Source organism: Pieris napi, chromosome 12, assembly GCF_905475465.1.
Source record: "Pieris napi chromosome 12, ilPieNapi1.2, whole genome shotgun sequence".
Classification (NCBI taxonomy): Eukaryota; Metazoa; Arthropoda; class Insecta; order Lepidoptera; family Pieridae; genus Pieris; species Pieris napi.
In genome coordinates, this window is record NC_062245.1 from 2,886,290 (window position 1) to 2,909,242 (window position 22,953).

General features: G+C 32.5%; 1 protein-coding gene across 4 annotated transcripts in view; it reads left to right on the forward strand.

Annotated features, from left to right (window-relative positions):
- LOC125054463 overlaps positions 1–22,953 on the forward strand; it is a 77,835-nt gene that overhangs the window by 18,935 nt on the left and 35,947 nt on the right. For all 4 annotated transcript variants that reach the window (XR_007117709.1, XR_007117710.1, XM_047656379.1 and 1 more), the window contains exon 2: positions 15,990–16,335. Coding sequence is in view for 2 of the 4 variants with exons in the window: in XM_047656379.1 (XP_047512335.1) it covers positions 15,990–16,335 (346 nt within the window). In the remaining 2 variants the exon portion in view is untranslated. The remainder of the gene's footprint in view (positions 1–15,989; positions 16,336–22,953) is intronic.

Below are 22,953 nucleotides of genomic sequence, written 5' to 3' on the forward strand. Positions count from 1 at the left end.
TAAATATCTAAAAAGCCCTAATTCTGATGTAACATAAAATTTGTTATCCATAGGTAGATATTTGATTTGAATTAAAATTAAATTCTTTGACATGAATAATTCACTGGATTTTTCTGTAGGGGGGGGGGGGGGGGTTTACATCATAGGTATAATATTCTCTAGATCGAAGCCATAGTGTTTGTAATACTTTAACATGTGAGTTGACGAGCTTTTTGGTATAAATCTCGACACAAAGGTCGGCCAGTCTCCTTAGAAGCAAAATCTGGTCCAGGTTACGTACGAACGTATAAGATTTGTTAATTTATATAGCATTAGCATTATAATATGCTTTAATTTTATTTTATAATGTATGTTACTTTAGTTTAGTCATAGTATTTCATCTCTTTGTATACTTTCTATCCGCCATGGAAGAATGGTGGCAAAAAGATGATAAGCACCTAAACTAAACATTTAAACCTGTAAAATGCTTCATATGTGTCAGTTGTCAGAACAGTATGCCAAGTAGAAAACCTCGAGAATTTGCAAATAATATTTTCTGGCAAAAACTTTATATTCAAAAACCCTTGTTGTTATTCATATATACAAAAATGAATAATTTGTTTTTCAAATACACAAGTGTTATTCTGGTAACACATTATTATTATTTTGTAATTTGTTAACTGTCAGTCGTGAGTCAACACTTCCGCTGAAAACAAGTTCTAAATTAAAATTCATGGATCTGTTAGAGACACACGAGGTCTTGTGTGTTATCAGTAAATTTGCAGTTAATCAATTGGGCGCCATACTTTTTTTTAGTAAATGAAACATATATTTGTGTCAAAACTTAATACTTCTGCTATGAAACACAAATATCTGAAGGCATCTAAAAAATATATGACAACCAAGTGACAATTTTTTATTTTAAAAGAGACATCAAATATTTGGCAGCGAAAAGTTTTTATTGAAAAATTCAATAGTCGCTTTTAGTATTTTTCTTTACTTATTATTTATGTTTCCCACCGTTTTAACCTTCCTTGAACTTCCACAAATATTTCAAGATCATAATTAGCCAATTCGGTCGAGCCATTCTCGAGTTTTAGCGAGAGAACAGCAGCACGAATATCGATACATTTTTATATATGTAGATTCTTATAATTATTACATTTGATATAGAAAAACACAATATATGTAACAGCGCGTTTGTTTTATAAAATATAATATCAACGACATACTGACGTGCTCAATACGCTACTGCGTAAATACTACTAAAGGATCATGTGGTTGCCAAATTTACTTATACGTACCTCGTTAAACAATTTTCGCGCCAAATATACACTAATGTTATTTCTAAAGTAAACGCGTAAAATATTATTCTTACACATTTTACGCTAATGTTACACAAATGAACAAAAACATTCATCAAATTGTCGTCACTTTTTATATAAAATTGCCGATATGTTTGAACTATTAAATACTAAAACAATTTAAGCTGTCTGCTCACTATCCCGTAGCATACCATGACCGTGCTAGGAACGTATCCAGCACGGAAAGCAATCCGGTACGCTCTATTTCGCCCACTGAAGCGGGCCGACAGCGTTCTGAACCCGTTTACAACCCGTATTTATTTTTTATCCCAAACACTTTGCCTATTGTTTTAGTTTTGCCAAAACATTGTAATGCAAAACAGCGGCGCATTACGTTGCACGAGGTTTTGCTGCTAATAATATCTGTGTATTTATAACCTTCGCACATGCGCTGTCGTTGCCCTGAGGCATCCATTATCCTTATGAGAAAGATCTAATACGAGACTGAAGCTGGCAAATGGGAAATAACTCGTGATTTCAGAAAGACCAACACGTATAAAGCTTTTATAAGAGGCATTCGTAATCTTGTAAGTGCTTTTTTTTATTAACTTGGCTAATGTGTGCCTTAGTGGGACTTCATACTTTAAACTTCGTTATAAATCACTAGCTGTACGGTTTCAGAAGAAAACAAATCTCACGTTGTTCCTTCATCGATAAATGTACTTAAATATTATTTAATTCGAATCCATTGTTTTTTTGACATTTATGTATTTCAGAGAATACACGTACAATATTTTAAAAATTATTAGAATTTAACTTTTCTCGGTTTACCTTAAGCTATTTAAAAATTTCATTGATTAGCCACGGTTATAAGTTTCTAATCGAGTGCTTTCATGAAACAAACGTTACGCCTCTTCTGCTTTGTATTATACACTTATTATAGGATACATAAACGGATAGGTAATCTAAAAATATATAATGAGTTTCCTTCAAGTATGGTTTTGATTCTGCATTAATAAATCAGAACAAAACAGGCTGTCAAGAAACGGTTATAAATTACACTACATAGTAAAAGGCTCGAAACATTTATATATTTCCTATTTTTACAGTAACTCAATACTAACTCAATAGAAAACAAAACAAGAAAACTTAAAACCTTACCCAACCAATTATAAATAATGCAATTCTTAAGAATTCAACCATTGTGCAACTAAATATATTCGTCTCACATACAATAATATTCAGGGTGTGCAAGACAACGCGTAACATCAAAAACATTCGTGAATGCTAAAATGATGTGCCAAACTTTAGTAAATTTTTGATCATATATATGTTTTGTAAAGAAATAATATGAATAAGTTATTCTCTGTGGTTTATGAATTTTGTCGTAGCATTAATCTATATAGCCTTCGTCTATTTACTATTAAAGACCTGTCTGGTCGCCAAACTCCAAAAAAGTACATGATTTCTTTCCAGTTAAAAAATAAAATAAAATATGTTTATTATGGAACATAAGATACATGTATCACTTATTCCACGTCATTAAATTTGAATCAGTAGGCATCCCTCATCGTCAAAGAAGACAGAGGGTGTAGGCCGAGAGAAAAAGCCGGCGTAAAAAACTCTCGGTACTCTTTTAAAATAGCAAATCATCAAACAACACTTATTTTAAAACAAATATAGCAAATTAATTAGAAGTAGCCAGTCTAGCACTATATATGTATATAATATTATAGTAAGCCTTTTTACACAGCTTTTCTTTTATACATTTCTTAAATTTATTAAAAGGCAGAGATAAAAGAGCCTCTGGGATTTTATTAAAGAAGAGTATCCCTTTCCCTAAAAAATAATTACTAACTTTAGATTGTCTAGTACGGGGAAATTGTGTTTGCGGGGAAGTTTTCGTCATCGTTTCTTGAAGGAAGGCGAATGGAAAAAAATATATGGTGGAGTTGAATAGTTTATGTATCCATTTTGAAAGATCGATACACGATTTAAATAGCTTCGCTTGATAGAAAAAAATCCAAAAAACATTGTTACTTTTGACACTTTGAATTAATTTTATGACGAAAATGTATATAGAACATGATTTTGAATTTACACCATATATTTTATCTCAAGCCAAGTCATCCATTTTAGAAAAAAAATATTGCATTAGTTTAATGTTTTACATAACTACTTGTTATTACGGGCTGGCGCGCCTCAGTGCTCCAGCTCTCCACTGCACCCTGTAGTCCACCCCGAGACACTGACACAGCAATTCGTGCTGGGATAGGGCCTTAATAGACTATGCAATTCTAAAATAATGTTCCAAGTCTCAAACAGTACTAGTATACGACTCTGTTATAATCATATTTAAACCGAATTTAGCCTTCGAAAAAGGATATGCAAAAAATCCTAACAAAACAACTAAAATTCCTTATTGAAAAAGTTTAAATACATTTGTATTTCACAAATTGAAAGTTATCCCAAATTGAAACTCAGTAATGGTCCTAACTTGGATAAAATTCCATTGCTTTTTACTTTTACTTCGGTAAACGGACCTTTTTAGATTTAGAACTTAATATTACAAACATTATTGCGTACTTTGGAGTTAGATGTCCCGAAATTAAGCAATAACACATTGATATAAATACTTTTAAAGACATTAAGTCCTTATTTAAAATTACAGTAAACGGATAAAGAAAAAACACCAAAGAAATATCATAGAATTATAAATTGTCACCACGATTAAAAGCTAACAATACACTAATTTATAAACTTTGCTCTTGATACATCTTGATGGGAATACAATGTTCAGGAAATTTTCCTAAAACTATAAGCTATTAAAATTCTTTAAATATGTTGGGATTCCATTAAGTACGTGTTCCAGCAAGTAGGAGATCAAGATAAGGAATAGTTAATGCTCCAAAATGTACTAACAGAGACCATCGAAATTGTCGCTTTAATTAATACTCTAAGCATAAACAAATTCTGACCGATGTGTATAAAAAAGGTATAATCGGCATTTGTTTTATCTTAGCCTCAGATTGTATGTGTTTCTTAAATCAATTCGATATTTTGATGCTTCGGTCGGTTTCCTTCACCATATGAACTAGTATTAAAATAAAGAGTCATTGCTACAGCCGGGATTCACCCTCAATGCGCATGCTACTAGCAACACAGCTCCATAAAACAAATTGACATTCAACTTAATAATTATGCTCATCTAGAATGTTATCATAGCCACTGAACGGTCATTTCGGTCGTTTTAACTAAAATAATACTGTAATAACGAGCAATTAACACTCAATGTTTGCTTATTATATTCCAGAATTAATTGGCTATCTCAACTGCATACATTGAGCGCTGGGAAAATAAATTTTCGCTGTCCACTCAAAGCTCGATAATTTTAAATTGGTTTTCTTCATCACGACAGTATTCGGCCTCGGTCGGTATAATTTGCAATAAATTAAATTTCGGTTAATTTATACAATAACAATTAAAATTAAAATTGTAAACAAAAAATGTTTACGAAGAAACAATAATAGGTTTTTCTTCTTGATATATGATTTATCATGTATATGATATGGTCGTGTGTATTTTTTTAGTTTTAAGTCAAACGTAAATACCACAAGGGAGGTGATTTCTTAGGGTTATGTTTTTATCTACTAAAACTGCAGTTTTTACATCGAATTTATGCAAAAAATATTGTGGGAAATCAATCAATAATAAATTTTTGTCTAAAATAAATAAATATTAAATCAATAAAACATAGTTTTTTAATTATTTGGATAGTAAAAATTCTACAGGTGTGAAATTACGTGGCAGGTCAACAAGTAATATAGAACGCAAGAGTTTTAAACGCAAGGGAGTTTATTCATTGTATTCTGTAGTGTTCTATCTGTTATAGGTTTAACATATAACCGTTATAAAACATTGACCGCTATGATTCGCTACCGAATAGATGCTTTAAGGAACAAGTTGGCAGCCCTGTAACATCACCAGATTCATTTCTGCGTATGTTTAAATGGTGACGAACCTGAAACAAAAATTTATTAAAAATTAATTACAGTGTATTGAACATAAGACAATTATAAGAAAATAAAAAGATTTTTTGCACATCAGATATCTGATCAATTCCACTAAAAAAACTTACTTTTGTAGGCGTTTGCTATAAATATAAATAAGTAAAAAACTTTATTTCTTTGTATACACTGTTTTCCAATTCTTAATAGGCCGGCAACGCACTCGCGAGCCCTCTGGAGTTGCGTTGAGTGCGTCCATGGGCGGCGGTATCACTTAACATCAGGTTAGCCTCGTGGCCGTTTGCCCACTGTTCTATAAAAAAAATTACTTAACGTAAAGTATTACCTATTTAATTGTACTTATTATCATAATCATTACTTTTTAATTCTATTTCTTAGGTATTATGGTTATCAGAATTAAATATTACTTAAAATTAGGCTTTGCTTTTTGCGTGTAAACTTTTTTAATGGTTGATCAATATTTAAATTACACTATTGAATATTTGTTCATGTTTAAAGTTCTTTTGTCTGGTTATCTAAAGTATAAGTACACGAAATAATTGTAAGCAATCTCTTACTCGAAGTATTACTAAATTTTTATTTGAAATATTATCGAACATTAACTATAAATACCGCATTTTTTCTATTGAAATTTTCATTTAAATATTTTCTAAACAGCCGTTTCCATACACTTTCAGTTTGATGTATAACGCTGGGATGGGCCATTTCAATGCTTTGAAATGCGCTCTAAATGTTGGTCGGATATTTACGAGGCCACGCCACTCATTAGCTCGCTGCAATTAACAGAGCTTGCTTTACTCGCAAAATTCTAATAAAAATTACAGGCTTTGCAGGTCATTTCTAAGAGAGAAGCGCCTTCGTAAATGAGATTCCTAATTTGTTTAAGTTTAAATTTATAATACATATTTATAAAAATAGATTTATAATGGCTGTACAATTTGAGAGCTTTATAAGTAAATGATCATATGATAATGAAATAGTCATTAAAATACCAAGAGATGATTGTTAATTGCTTTAAAGTTGCACTATCATTCGATTTAATTCGTAAGAAACCTTGCAAAACTAAAGTAACTGTATATGACATTTACGGTTTAAATCATTTCATAGTACGAATAATTTATAAAATCAAAAAATGTTCTCTAGGCCGACTTGACCAGGGCGATTTACGTCTATAGAGACTTGCCATCGAAAGAGATTTTAAAATGCTCGAGCCAATTTGTAGGGTATGTACACACATATTTTTGTGTGTTTAAAAGTAGCTTCACAATACGTGGACCATTTTCAACAATTGAGGTGTCAAAATGATCGGATCAGCTGCGTGATGTAACCCATAGATTTTTTAAAGTTGACGAGTTATAAATTAATATTTCCCTTGAAAATACTATTACAACTAATAACTATTATACATTAAGGAAAAGGACACGCAATTTAAAATCTCGCGAACATCGAAACATCCGATAATTTTAATATTTCTATATGACACTTCACTTCTATTTAAAGTGAATAGGAATAACGTATTATTGGACGATGTAAACAATTCTATCTCTCGTATAGTTAACTGGTTTAATGTAAATAACTTATTGCTTAATGAGAATAAAACAAAATGTATTAGATTTACAACTACTAGCGTAAAGCGAGATATTGGTAACCTGAAAATTAAGGACAGTGAACTAAACTTTGTTGACAAAACTGTTTTTCTAGGCATAACAATAGATAGTAAACTCCAATGGGGCCCACACATAGAGACTCTTTCGAATAGGCTGAGCTCTGCAGCATATGCAGTAAAGAAAATCCGACAGTTTACTGATGAGGACACGGCTAAAATTGTGTATCATAGCTACTTTCATAGCGTTATGTCGTACGGCATTTTATTGTGGGGTGCTGCTGCAGAGGTTCAATCCATATTTGTGCTGCAGAAGCGGGCTGTTCGGGGTATTTGTTGTGTTTCTCCGAGGGAGTCGGTACGGAATAAGTTTAAGGAATTAAATATTATGACACTATCTGGTCAATATATTCTTGAAGCCTTGTTGTATGTCCAAAAAAATATAAACGATTTTAAAACAAATGGTGACTTTCACCAGTATAATACGCGAAATAGAACTAATTTGAGTGTACGACCAACCAGGCTCCAAAAGATAAATCACTCCTTATATGGAAATTGTATTCGTTTTTACAACAAACTCCCAAGCGCAATTAGAGAATTATCACTAAATAAATTCAAAGTCCTCGTTAAACGAAAATTAATCAACAAAGCTTTTTATAAATTTGAGGACTACTTAAATGATCCTAATCCTTGGGATTGAATTGCTCCAGTTCAAACAATTTGTATGACAATACTTGGCGATTAAAAAGAGTGGCGGAAAGTTTCTTGCCAGTTCTTCTTACCCGCTCTACGCCCTTGACTTGCGAACTGGTAGTAAATGTAAATTTACGATTAATTTAACTTGACTATTCAAAAGTGTACTTAGTTACCTACTTGAATAAAGATATTTTGAGTTTGAGTTTGAGTATACCTTGTTCGACAGTTTGAATAGCCTCAAGGCGTCAAGAAAATGCGAAATATTCTTTGATTTACACCTCACACATACGTCTCCCACGTAAAGAAAATCTATTCTAATCATATTCGTATACCAAGCTCTTGTGAATGACATGTATTCAATGCGATTTCTTTTTTCAATAAAGAATTGTCAAAGACCTGAGTCAATTTATTCGTGAGGAAGGCTTTTAGGACCAAGCTTTTGACAATATTAAAGCGCTTTTGATGTTAACCCTAAATAAAAACAGCTTTCTATTCAATCTGTATTTTTGCAATAAAATATATTTGTGATTTGAATTTAATGGATTGGGAGATACCATTAATACGAGAATGTGAAGACAATATTGCTTGTCCAGGTAAAATAATATAGACATAGACATAACATTTATTACAAACGAAAACACACACATAAACACACAAAATAACAATACTTAAAGAAAAAATTAAATAAAATAAGACATATCAAAAACAATAAAAATTAAAAATTCGGTTCTCTTCTAGTGTGTACAATGTGTGTGTACTGTGGTTGTAATGGGCCCTGGCTCAGCATTATGCTGAGGAGCAAAAAGTTCCACAGCGCTGGTCATTCTGCCAGAGACCACAGCAGCTAGTTTGCGCCTCAGAGGCAAAGAAAAATAATAATAATAATACTAAGTAGAAAATAATAATAATAATATTAAAGTTAGCAGTGTGAGTAATGAAAATGGTGTGTAAGGGTGTATAATAAATAAAATAAAATTAAAAGTTAAAAATAAGAATAATTGTAAATATTTTTTGTTTTTGTTTTTTATATGTCTTTACCACAATCAAATTTATGTACCTATCCCAAAACTCACAGACGGAAAATAGATAAAGAAAATCATTGGTTTTAACTACTTTTTTTTTGGAAATATTTCACAAAAGAAACAACTCCGATTTACATTTCAAATGCTTTCAAACTTTATCGAAAAAGAAAGGAAGAGATTATTGCGTAAATACTTAATGTAAGTAATACGCACGAAAGCTTGCTGGAAAAAGTTCCAAGTTCGAATGACGCAATATAAATTTTATGAAATTTATTCTCTCCGAGCATACGAGCCGCGTACGATACTTGCTATAATGATGAAAAATATCACTTGAAGTACAGATGTGTCCCGAAGGCTCGAGATTACGTTCCCTAGAGCCGCGAGCACTTTAAGTTGGTATTTTTAACATAACTTTATTTTGAAAGCGTTTGGAAAATGAAAATGAGTTAAAGTTACGGAACTGTTATTTTCGTGGTGCAATTGCACAGAAAATTCATGTTTTTCGTACCTTTTCTATATCATACTAGCTGATCCGGCAAACGTCGTTTTGCCATGTATATCATTTATAATAACAAATAGGGGTTGATCGTAGAGGGGTGAAAATTAGGGGTTGTATGTATTTTTTAATGCTGTATCATAAAAAAATAGAAATTAAAAATTTTGTCCAAAAAAATAAAAATAAAAATCTAGGGGTGGACTACCCCTAACATTTAGGGGGATGAAAAATAGATGTTGGCCGATTCTCATAGATACCGGATAAGCACAAAAAATTTCATCAAAATCGGTCAAGCCGTTTCGGAGGAGTATGGCAACGAAAACTGTGACACGAGAATTTTATATATTAGATGTGTTAAATTATCCCCAATTAGACAGTTAAAGTACTCTGTTTAGACTTATATTCGTTAAAATATTTGAGCTGAAAAAAGTATATTCGAAGTTATCAGTGTCTGAACTTTCAAATATCGAATTCGAATTTTGACGTATCAGCATGACGTTCGGTTTGCACGGTCGAATACCCTAAACGCGCATCACGGTCCCGTGAATTTGAGCCGTGACTCAATATTTAGCCACTGGCTATGTGGTCTAACTCTATAAAATTCAGCTGTTTCGTTCGCAACCTTTTAAACTTCCAAGAATAAAAATGTTATACATCGTATCCATTAAATGTGCATACTCGTATATGTTACATTAAAATAATTTTCAGTTCAAACCAGCAATTAAAATAATTTAATAACTTAATTTTCAGTCCCTGAGTCGAGCCAATAACTTGTCTCCATTTTAATTTAAGTATAGACTTACAGTTTAATATAATAATAAAAAGGGATCTAATACACGCCACAACGACGCAAAAACTTCTGCGAAAACATTGTATAGAGATCCAACCGGTTAACAATGTATGTGGGCACTTGGCGACATAGTGTGTTTTGACTTGATTAATGAAAAGCTTGTTTTTACAGCGTCCTCTCAGCTCTTGATTAACGACATAGGTCAGCTTTGTTTAGAGAATACACTGACCGAAAGACAAGTTTAATACTTTTTCGAATTAAAATGCTCGGTCGCGCTACAATACGAATACGACCTCATCGAACTTTGTATTTGTTTTCGCTGCGATTCTGTGATTTTATTTCAATTGAAAAATAACGAAATCGTAATTTTATCATTTATTAGTCTATACCTGTTGATTTATGTTTGTTAAAAAATTATTCGATTGACATTCGTGCCATTTCGAACCACGCTCGTATAAGCGTTGTGCCACAATGCAGATTTTTTTAATTCACACTATGAGATCATAGTGGAATAAAATAATATCTTTCCAATACACTTTCAACAAAATCCAACCTAACTATTGCTTTTAAGACTTGCCTAGTTATAGGTGTGCAATGTTGGCCTAGTGGCTTCAGCTTGCGACTCTCATACCTGAGGTCTTAGATTCGATCCCCGGCTGAGCACCAATGGACTTTCTTTCTATGTGCGCATTTAACATTTGCTCGAACGGCGAAGGAAAACATCCTGAGGAAACCGACATGTCTTAGACCAAAAAGTCGAAGCACTGGAGGAGGATTACCTACTTGCCTATTAAATTTAAAAATTATCATGAAACAGATTCAGAAATCTGAGGCCAACCAACCTAAAGGGGTTGTAGCGCCACTGATTTTTGTTTTGTTATACTAGGTGTACGGTGGTAGGTGTGTGTGTATGGTGATGTAAAAACCGTACAAAAAATTCTTAATAAGTCAGAGAAGAAGACAAAAGACAAACTAGGTATGGAACTGGTAATAAATCTGGGTGGTGTAAAACGAGATACATCTCGTTTGATTAGTGTTTCCATACTTCTGACCCTGTTCAATAAATGTTTTATTTGTTTGAGCGTGATTGGTCAAACGGCAAGACGTATCGTGTCGCGTCACAGAGTAGAATTCTGTTGACCAATCACAACCCAACGGACCACCGTTTCGCCGTACATTCCTCGGATACAGTACTGCTTCGCTAATTTAGAGAAAATAAGAATAGTATTTAAAACATAGGACTGGTTCAAAAAGTGCCTAATTGTCAAAATAGCATCTTTTTAATCAATCCTTCAAAACGATTCAACGGATATAAATTTACAATTCTTCGTATTAATTCACGGGCGATTTTTTATCTGTAAAATGATACAAATTAATACTCGACCGCTTCTGGCAATACGCCCCCTATCGATAACCTACTTTCGATGATTTTTCAATAAACCAGGAATATTGAATCGTGTTTCAATTGATAACGAATAGCATTATTGAAACCATTTTGTTAAATGAGTCTGTTTAAAAATAAAATATTTTTTCCATATCTTAGATCTGATGTTTATATTTTTCTTTTATTAATTCAAATTACAAGATACCTTTAACGTAAACGTTTAAAAAAAAACAAAAAAGCCTACTTAAGCTTAACTTGGTTGCGAATTGATAAGATATAAAGAGTTTTATTGGATTCGATAAAAGTAAACAGCCCTCTAATATCGCAATATCGCTTCATGAAAACTGAAATTGATAACATGTTAGCTATAAAATGGACGATAAAAGGAAGTAAACGAAAAACTTGGTGCAAAAGCTCCATTGATGAAGCGGACTCGAGTGCCCTTCAATATTAAAAGCATTCGATGAATATTGGAAACCATCTATAACGTATTGACGTAATCGAATAGAAATGGACACAGCAAATAAAATGCTTTTTTGAATTTCGAATCAAAATTTACGGACAGATTATGAATAGACAAACTAAATATGGCACAGATTAGTTGTAAAAATAAAATACAGATTTTATTTAGCTCAATACTTGAAACCTCCAAAAAATGTTCTTCTTTTTTATTATTTAAAAATATAATTTATTTACTCGTTCGCTATAATCGATATGGCTTGATGGAATATATGCGTTACTTATTATGATTTGCTGTAAAAGTTTGGCCTAGTCGTTAGTCTACTTTTTTTTCAATGCATGCTAACGTTACTTTTAAATTGACTAAATGTCAGATGTCATGTTGACTTACGCACGCACGCTTTCGACAGATGGCGCGTTTCCGCATCACACTGCCAAGTATAGGAATTTGTTAATTGTCTATTTCCTTGTGTGATATTTAGCACCATCCAATTAAAGGAAGTCACATCACAAGTTTAAGGTATATAATTTTCTTAGATATTTAACTTGTATGTTGTATTATTAAATCAGTTTATATAGTGTAACAGTTAAAGTTTCTAGTTTTAATACTGTAGCTGATACCTGCAATTTGAGGATACAATTACTGTCACGTTACTCTGAAATGGACTAATAAAGTTATTCCGGCGATATAAGGATATTTACAAATTACATTACTTGACCTTAGCCACGGGGGCCTTCGACCAGTCAGTGGTAAAGCTGGTCTAAGATCTTTTCTTTAGGTTGAAGGAAAAGCAGGATCTTCTTCCATATTAATTGCCCACAATTTTACAACGTGACTGACATAATTCATAATTTCTTAAATCTTGACTATTTTCGAATATATCGGATTGTTGCATTGGCATATTCTGTGCGAATGAATTGATGATTCTGTGATCAATCATGATTCGAAATTCGAATTAATATTCCTGGATAACCGATAACCCTAGAGTGTAAGTCTCTTAACATCGGGTGAGCCTTTTGCCCGTTTGCCCCCTGTTCTATAAAAAAATTAATAATAATAAAGCTTGCAAAGAATGTTAAAATGAAATGTCATATGCATATGACCATTTTCAAGGCATCGTTCTTATAACCAACAGTTATTAGCACAACGCTAAACAAATTTCAATTTAAAACATTGCATAGGCGCGATCGTTGGGTTCAAAATTATTTATGTAAAAATCTTGACTATTCTCTCAGCACGTTAAACAACCTATAATTTAACTTTGTAACTAAGCGATATATTTGATTCAATATGAATACCTTTAAATATGTATGAACATGCAGTGTTCAAGTTTAATGTATAATAATGCAATTTCCTTGAAGCGATCGGTTGAGACAATTTGCGGATAGGATGTGACGTCATGCCATCGTCCGCAATTAGTTCTTGTACTCGCTTTAATAACACTTTAGAACCATTAATATTCATTGAGATAAGGGTGCATATTGTTTATTCGCATTATTCAAATTTGCTACTATTTAAAAAGTGTTGCACCGATGGACTTTTTGTCTATTTGCGCATTAACACTTGCTCATATGGCGAGGGAAAACATCGTGAGAAAAACCGGCATGTCTTAGACCAAAAAAGTGTGTGTGTGTCGAGCACAGAAAGCTGACCAGAAAACAGTTACAAAATCTGAGGCACAGACCCAAATAAGTTTTAGCGCCGCTGGGTTTTTTGACTATAGAAGTAGTATAACGTAACTGTTACAATGCTTTGAGCTTAATCCGAATTAAATTAAATTAATTTTACCATCCTCTGAGCTTAGACTTAGTTAACTTTTAATGTAGACAAAGGGCCTTGCAGGGCCTGGTATGCTTATCACAGAATTTTAATTGGTAAGATCAATCATTGGATTTTTATTTATACAGTAGTATTTTATACAGTTTCGTAATAAAAGCTTGTTGTAGGACTTTTCTATTGTAATTAATAAAAATACATAGGTAACTCAGATGTATAGATAATAGAGAATGTAGAGGTAAATTGTCTTTCCCAGTGTATTCAAGTATTGACCACAAACTTGTGACTTACTCCGTGGTCGGTGATTACAGTCCATGATTAAACCTCAAGACGATTGAAGATAGTTGTAAATGGGTCGAGCGTTGTACTAATTGTAGTACTTACACTGCTAATCACAGTCATTCACGAGAGTAATGTACTAATTATGTACGGCTATTTGACATGATATTTTGTTTATTTATTGTTCTGAAATTGTATCCCATATCTAATACCTCGGATAAGTACCGAATACTTTTAATAGTACCGGATTTTGATTATAAAAATATATGTTTATTATGGAACATAAGATACAGGTATCACTTATTTCACGTCATTAAATTTGAATAGGTAGGCATCCCTACTCATCGGCAAAGAAGACAGAAGGTGTAGGCCGAAAGACAAAGCCGGCGTAAAAAATTCTTGGTACTCTTTTAAAATAGCAATCCTATTACTAGCGGACCCGATATACGTAATAACAAAAAAAAACTAACTGTAAACCTAAACCTTTCTAGAATCATACACAGAATTATATCATCGTACAGCCGTTTAGGAGTTTAATAACACGCACAGAAGATTTATATATCTCAAACAAATAACTTTATTTAGGTAAAGAAACACGCACAGAAGATTTATATATCTCAAACAAATAACTTTATTTAGGTAAACAAGTACACTTATGAACGTCAACAGAAAAGATGTTGTGATTCTAAATTTACATTTACTACCAGTACGCAAGTCAAGGGCGTAGAGCTGAAAAATAACTGGCAAGAAACTCTCCGCCACTCTTTTTAATCGCTAAGTTTTGAGTCATACAAACTGTTTGAACTGGAGCAAATCAATCCCAAATATTAGGATCATCTAAATATTTGTCAAATTTATAAAAAGCTTTATTGAATTATTTAGGTTTAACGAGAGCTTCTCTAATTGCGCTTGGGAGTTTGTTGTCAAAACGAATACAATTTCCATATAAAATCTAAAGATTTCAAAGCAAAATTTAAGGTATGGTACGGTTGTATGACTAGTGAATCGTACCGTATCGTAATCTCGCTTTTGACGCTTAAATTAAACGTTAACACGACGGCGTACTTGATTGACAGACCGTAAAGCCACGGTTTCCTAGAAAAAGTTAGTTAAGCCGTTAACTAACGGCCGTCATTTTACGGTTGTTAATAACGGCCGTCTTTATGGTGGCCAAGCTGTGGTTTCCTAGAAAGTAGTGCGACCGTATTTATGAAGTGTTATTCCAATTTTGTTCCACAAATTTTGCTTGATCTGAGCTTGTCTGTACTCTTTGGATTTGATATTGTACAAAGCTTTATGATTTTTAACAAAATCAATTAATTGTTCATCATTTGCGCTCGTCCAAGTCATTATATTAATTAAATATGCGCACCGCTACACGCGAAAAACGTAGAACGACTATTTATCACCGCTATGACGGCCGTCATGCAAATGACAGCGCCGCTATTTGACCTATTCCGATGTTATTAGACAACGTGTGGGTGACGTCGCCCAACATTACATTACGGCCGTTAGATAACGGCACCGCTTTTCTAGGAAACCGTAGCTTAACAGTCAATAGAATACCAAATCTCTCCCTTTTCGATGACATAAAATGTTAGTATACAAAGAAACTCTGTTGATTACTTAAATAGCAAATAGCCTTGCTATGTCAGTGATAAGGAAGGAAAATGTTATCATGTGTTACACTTTTTTATCTTGAATAAACCGACGCAATCTGTTCTATATCCAAACGCAAATATTTAATAGTTTTTCTTCGGGGATCTAACTCTGGACATCAAGTTTGATTTCGAACCTAGCCATTGTTTGGTTATTATTAGACTTCAGTGTAATTTTAATAAAAAAAAATTTTTATTAATATATTCTATTAATATACAAATATCAAAAACCTTAAAAATATAATATAATAACTAAAATATAATATTAAAAGGAGTCCCTTTAGGCAAGGTTCCGAAGATACTATACTATATATATCTATATTTATTAAATCATTTGTAGTATATGTAAAATAAATAATATATATATATATATATATTATTTATTTATTTATATATATAGTATGTGTAATTATATTAGAATGGTAACTCGTATTATGTAACCGAAATTATTTTGAAATTAATAAATTAAGAAATTAAGAAACATATAAATAACTAAAATGTGTTTATTTTTCAGGCTCACAGCATCCCGCCTGAGCATAACGATCATCGTAATACTACTGAAATCAGTGGATGGTGAGCCTCACCGGGAAAATCAGAGCTGTGGAGGCCGGCTCAAGGGCCCCGTGGGAACAATTCATACCCCAAACTTCCCCAACCCGTTCCCCGTCCCCATCAAGTGCAAATGGATCATCGAGCACGATATCGTGAACGGCACTATTTCGATATACTTCACGCAGCAGTACATCACTAGTGGGTTGACGTTTACGGAGTATATGTACTATGACGACACGTACAAGTTGGGGGAGAGGCGGGCTCTCACTGTCACGGAAGAGAACATAACTAGGATTAAATATTTACAGGTAATTTATCTTTATAGCTCTCTCGCTCTCTATTCATATTATAACATGATAGCTTACAATCAAAACGTCGCTGTAGAACCAAACATTACAGGAAACGAAAATAATGTTTCATTTCGTCAATGTTCCTTAAAATATTATTATGTGTTTCTTCCATAGTTTTGGATGGTAAAAAGGACTTATTTATTAGTAACATAAATAAGTCCTTACTTCATGATTGTACCAGTTAAATGAGTGTAAGAATAAAAAATAAATGGTTTTTTGACATACGAGGTTATCATTCTACAGCGACGAAAAGCTTCCACTACGAATAATTTATCGCAATTATTAACAGTTGACGGAATATTTCACCTTAATCAGGTTTGGTGTCTCCCTACTAAAGTAAAGTTGTCTTTTTCCGATACTTTATCTAATATTCCTTAATAAAATTAATAATATTTTAGAATAAATCTGACATTATTCAATTTAGTAAAACATTTTCAATCACAACCCCTTAGGGTAGAGATATTTCGTAACCGGAACAATATTAAAAGTAAATAGAACTGGAGTCGGAAGTAAGATAAAAGTTTACTTTTATCTTACTTCCGACTCCAGTTCTGAAACTTAAGAGAAATGAAAAAAAATCTGAAATCGCAGTAATGTATTTTACTAAAGTATAACATATTTGGTATTTAATCACCGGGAGGCACTTGAATATTTAAGAAAACTGTCTCTCAAAACTCTACAGTAGATAACGAGTTCGCTAAATATATAATACAGGACGCCCCCCTCTCTATAGACTTCTGTTTATTGCTATGAGTGCAGTTGTTTTAAAGAAATTTATAAATCTCATACTTAAAATACACTCGAAAATGTATAGAAGAAATGGTGGGATGAATCCAAGATATTATTACTATGGCTGCTAACAATTATACTCTGCAGTAATAGTACACAATCCGTTTGACCGAAATTCAGTCCTTTTTATAAAATAAAATAAAAAAATAATCAGTGGCGCTACAGCCTTTTTAGGTCTGGGCCTCAGATTTCTGTATATGTTTCATGATCATTTGTTAATCTAATAGACAAGTTGGTAAAGTGCCTGACGCACGCCGTCGACTTTTTGGGTGTAAGGCAAGCCGGTTTCCCCACGATGTTTTCCTTCACCGTTCGAGCGAATGTTAGTTAGTGTACAGCCGGGATCGAACCTACGACCTCAGGGATGAGAGTCGCACACTGAAGCCACTAGGGCAACACTGCTCCTTTCCTTTTTATTCATCAAAAATAATTTCGCGTCAGCCGTGATGGCATAAAAACATATCAAGAACATTTTGTATTGAAAAAGTTCGCTCGCCGTGTGTATTTAACCTTTTTTCACAGAAAAAGCTGAAAATATCTCGCTTCTGTTTTTAAAGGTTACAAAAACAATAAACTGCGCCACACAAGCACTGAATACCCTTCGCCAAGGGCTATAAATCCATCGACGTTTTCAAAAGTGCCATTTCACTCGTAAAGTTTCAAGCCAGAATTGACAATTTGTAGGCGCGTAAAGTTCCCCTCGTAATTTTAATGCAATCTCACAACGACAACTAATAAAATGTGAATAGGTAAAGCCTTAATCATAAATTCTAAAGCTTTACAACCCTTTACAAAAATGTAAAGAAATCTCAGATATTACAAGTCTCAAAACTGTATGAAAATATTTTATTACATTAGTTCCTTGTATTTTATACTGACTTTCTGATGTTGCAGTCTTTTTTTATTCTATGAGACGTGGCCAGTGTGGTTGTTTTGTGAAGATATAGTTGTCCCATTATAATGTTTACCAAATATACTAATTTATATAATGAAAATACATATATGCAAATATAGCTAAATAAATGAAGGAATGAATTTTAAAATGCAATTGTTTGTTATATATACCTACTAGCTGCGACCGCGAACTTCGTTTCGCATTATTATAATTTAGTTAGCGTACCTTTATAGTAGCTACGTACCAACATATTCATCATTTTGCTATGGTATCCCATAGAGACTGTTCGCTTTTCCGCAATAAACACCTCAGTACTAAATAAAACTTATTTCCAATTTGTCTCTCCATAAAAACCTTCCAGAGTTCAAGGAATAAATAAAAGAATTAATTTCTCCAGCCATTTTCGAGTTTTATGCTTAGCAACATATGTTCCGATTCATTTTTATTTATTTACATGAACATTAAACACACACACTAATGGTACGTAAAAAATACTGGATATCTTCTATCTATTATTTATCGTTATGGTTCGATGGTTTCATAGCATACAGTGAAAAGCAAGTATCCCAATTGTTATTCTAATTATGTTTCTATTAGAATGTCATATGTGTAAAACCTTATTTCAGAACAAGCAATAATGATTGTTTATTTTCTATTATACCTGCAATAATAAATCGTTAGTTAAATCTAATTGCACAATTACAGTATGGTGGATACCAGTTTTGTATGCAAATTGGCTGATTATCACAATTCCACTCGTACTAAAGCCCAATTATGCGTTTTAATTATAGGTTATGGCTGTAATTAATCTCTCATTATGATTCGTGACGTGAGCAACATAATCAATCATTGACTCTTGATTATGCTGACGCTACGAACCGTTCTTGACAGTCTCCAATAGTATTGCCGTTAAATTTGTCGAAAAGTTACGATTATCTACATGTCGATCTAAATTGGGTAAAAAAGTCGGCAACTATCTCTCGAACCTTCTCGCAGTGGTTTTTCGAATTTTTAAATTTGGTAAACATAATACTTTAGAAGGGAAATACGAAATACTTTGTAAAAAACGTGTGTATGTCAATTAATTTTAAAACGAAGGAAGATTAGGATATTGTTGATTTTGTAAATTACATGAAGTCCCATTATTTAAATTCGTTGTAGTCGCTCTGAAATTAGCAGAATTCCAACATCTCTGTTTAATTAAGTCGAAATGAAGTAGTAATTTCTATAACTAGTTTATATTTATAAGCTTATCTTTATATACCTAAGGATCTTATTAGTGAGACATACCAATTAAGGAAACATTAAGCCTCGTTTCTTTCATTATTATATTTATTAGTATTATCGTCTTATTCGGATTATAATATACATTATCTGTGCTTCCGGGATATATTGATTTTCCTTTGACTTACTTTTTTACTTTCTGTGGTGTTATTTGTTTGTTTCTAAAATAACATAATCTATGATCAGGACGGATGACTTTGACTTTTGTTTCTTGACAGTCCACGATGTCTGCTTACAGAGTAAGTACGAGGGACTGACCTAGCAATTACTGTTTCACCATTTCTATACAGTAATGAAATCGCTATTAAAAAATTGGATTAGATTCGAGAATTGTGAAAATTTGGGTCTTATTAGCTTTTTCTAATTACCTTTTAAGGCCGAGTTATAAAATGTAAAACGAAAAATAAAAGTGTAGTTTTATAAATAGGGGTACATAAACGTACAGTTATACACAAAAACTCTTGAAAATCTACCAAGCCGGAGTAGTTTGCTTATAAACACTATGACACGAAAGTCATATGTATGGAAAAGCTTTCCCCAAGCTTTTTAATTCACCAATGTATTCTACGAATATTACGCCCTCGATGGAAACAATAACTCATTTGTACTAATGTCATTCAAATTAGGTCGACAAATGTATTAAAATGGAAATAAATACCCGAATTCTTTATCAAATTAAGCAAATACAATGAAAATATATTGTCTGTATTATTTCAAAGGAAATTGAACTCAAATAGAACGAAACAACATTTTGGAATCACGTCTTTGTTTCGTAAACACCTCAGGGCTAGTAAACAAATAAAAGAATCGGAATGAACTGAACCAGGGTTGATAATCTAAAAATTTGAATATTCGGCAGACGTTATTATATATCACCAATATTTTTACTCAACAAAATTAAAAATTCCAAATTTATGAAATTCGGGAAGGTCTTTTTATGTTTTGCCTCACCCAAAATGATTCACAATGGAATGGTATTTATAAAAGAATCTCATATCATATCTTCACAGTTTATTTTCTGAATCTCAAACTCAAACTCAAATCTTTATTGCATTCCTTATGTACATAATTTATTACAATAGTAAATAACCTTGGCTAGGCACAGCAATGTTATGAGAGGGCATGCTTTATTATAGTTCATTATATTCTTATACATTCCTATTCTTCCTATCTCTGAACATACTTAGTAATGCTAACAATTTAAAGTATATAGACATAATTTCGATGACGTTTTAGACCTATTGGTCTAGACTATATAACTACCAGTTATTGTTTGTTATGAATACGTCCCGTATTCTAGAACGTTAACTTCAATCTAGTATCTATATCTAGAGCTGTCTCACTGTTACGAGATTATGACTTAACAACGAAACATGGTACGGCGGCGCAAATCCCAAAGACGGCTATCCCATTCTATATATTCCTTGAACTCCTATGAATGTTTTTATGCAGAGATTATTAAAAATTGCACGGAAAAACCAGTTTCGTAAAAAAATCCTATTAAGGTGAAACGACGTTCGTGGGGACAAGTTTATAATAAAGTTTCAAGTCATTTTACCGAAACCTGACAGCCCTACAAAAACCTAAGAAATACCGCCTACGGGGATCGTATGCTAAATAGGTATTTTTTACATTCAGGGATATCTCCTTGTTTGTATGCAACGCTTGGAAACAAAGGTTTTCTTTGCGATATGTACGAGTTCCTATATTGCCAAATATTCTTTATGATACCAATAACAAAAATTGTATGCGATACAGTTTCTTTAAAAGCTTTTTAAAATGTGTACGATAAAAAAGAACTATAATACTTGCTACCTAAAAACTGGAAAAGGTAAAAAGACAGACAGTACAAAAGATGGGAAGGAGATATAAAGCAGAATAGCCCTTCTATTCTGCTTTATGGAGAAGTGTATCGGGATCAGCAAACCGATTTTAGTTTGATTTCTTTTTTATTTATTGTGTGTAAGAAAAATACATTAACAGATATAAAAGTTATTTTTTTATTTACTTATTTATACATAGAAACATTTAATTAATTACTTACTTCGAGATTGAAATACTTGACATAACTATTTATTTCTTAAAATAAACATTCTCTAGTCCAATCATAGACACGCGACGCTATTCCGTTAGGCCAATCACAATCAAGCGAACCACGCCTTCGGTGGACGTTGACGAAAAAGTACTATTCCCAGGTGTAAGCAGACTAGTTGATACAAGAGTTTTATCATTTATTTAGTATTTCTTTAATATATAGAGCCGTGTTGGCCTAGTTGTTTGAACGTGCTACTCTCATCGCCGAGGTCATTGGTTCGATCCCCGGCTGTGTATCAATGAACTTTCTGTCTTTGTGCGCATTAAAAACTCGCTCGTACGGTAAAGGACCACATCGTGAAGAAACCGGTATGCCTTTGATCCAAAATGTCGACGGCCTGTGTCAGGCACAAACGGCTGATAACCTAATTGTCCATTGAGAAAAATAAATCGCGAAGCAGATACAAAAATCTGAGGCCCAGAACTGTGGCGCCACTGTTTTTTTTAGCATTATTAAATATTGTAAGTATCAATAAGTGTCAACTGTCAAAAGGGACAATTGGAAGTGGTCCGATAAGAATCAGCAATGAACACATTTGACTTTTTAAATGATATTCGTGTTTATTTAGGTCATTCTCGTTGGTTTTTTGCGGAAAGGTATTGTTGTTGACATTCCAATTTAAATACGCGGTGCAATTATAATATTCAACAATTATTGAATTTTACGGCGGTAGATATGGAAAAAAATGTTTCAATTGTTTCAAATATTAACATAAATAAATACCAAGATCTTGAATTAACTCTTTCCTATCGTTTCACTAAGTAATAGTTTTTTAAAAGTTTAGACGCGTTTTAAAGCGAAAATCATCAATTTAAAAATTAATCAAACGTAAAAGTTGAAACAAGTTTATTGCGCGTAAACTTAACGACATAAAACAATTGAATAGCATTCATAATTCATTTGTTTCATCACTCTACAAAATTGTTTCATACATTCCAACAATATTTACCTAAATATAAATCAATATTTACCAGTCAAATACGTAAAATTTTGGATCATGGGGCTTACTAATATTTTATTAATATATGCAACAAAGCTATTTAGACCAGTGCAGATAGCCTTTAAAATAAATAAAAAGTGAAAAAAATTACAGTAGGATGAAACCCATTAGAAAAGGAGGGGAATATGATCAAAATGAAAGGAAAAATAAATTACGGTCGATCTGAGGTCGGGAAGGGGTAGGGGGGGGAGTTTTAAGGGTAAAAAACGGTTTATCTCGATTTCCGGAAAAACTAAAAGTCCTATCGAAGAAAGTTAAACGGCAAAGTTGTAGGTAATAAAAAGATCTAAAACTTTTGTATTCACACATTTTTCACATAACCTCAAAATTTATGTGAAAAATTCAAAAAACCAAGTTTTTGGTTTTTAATTTTTATCTTTAACAAAAATATTTTTTTTTAACGAAATTTGGTGAAAACTTACCTTTCTATGTCCCAAATACGCTGTAATTTTTTTGATTAAAAATATTTATTTGTTCACCTTATTTTGAATTAATATCGAAAAACACCCTAAT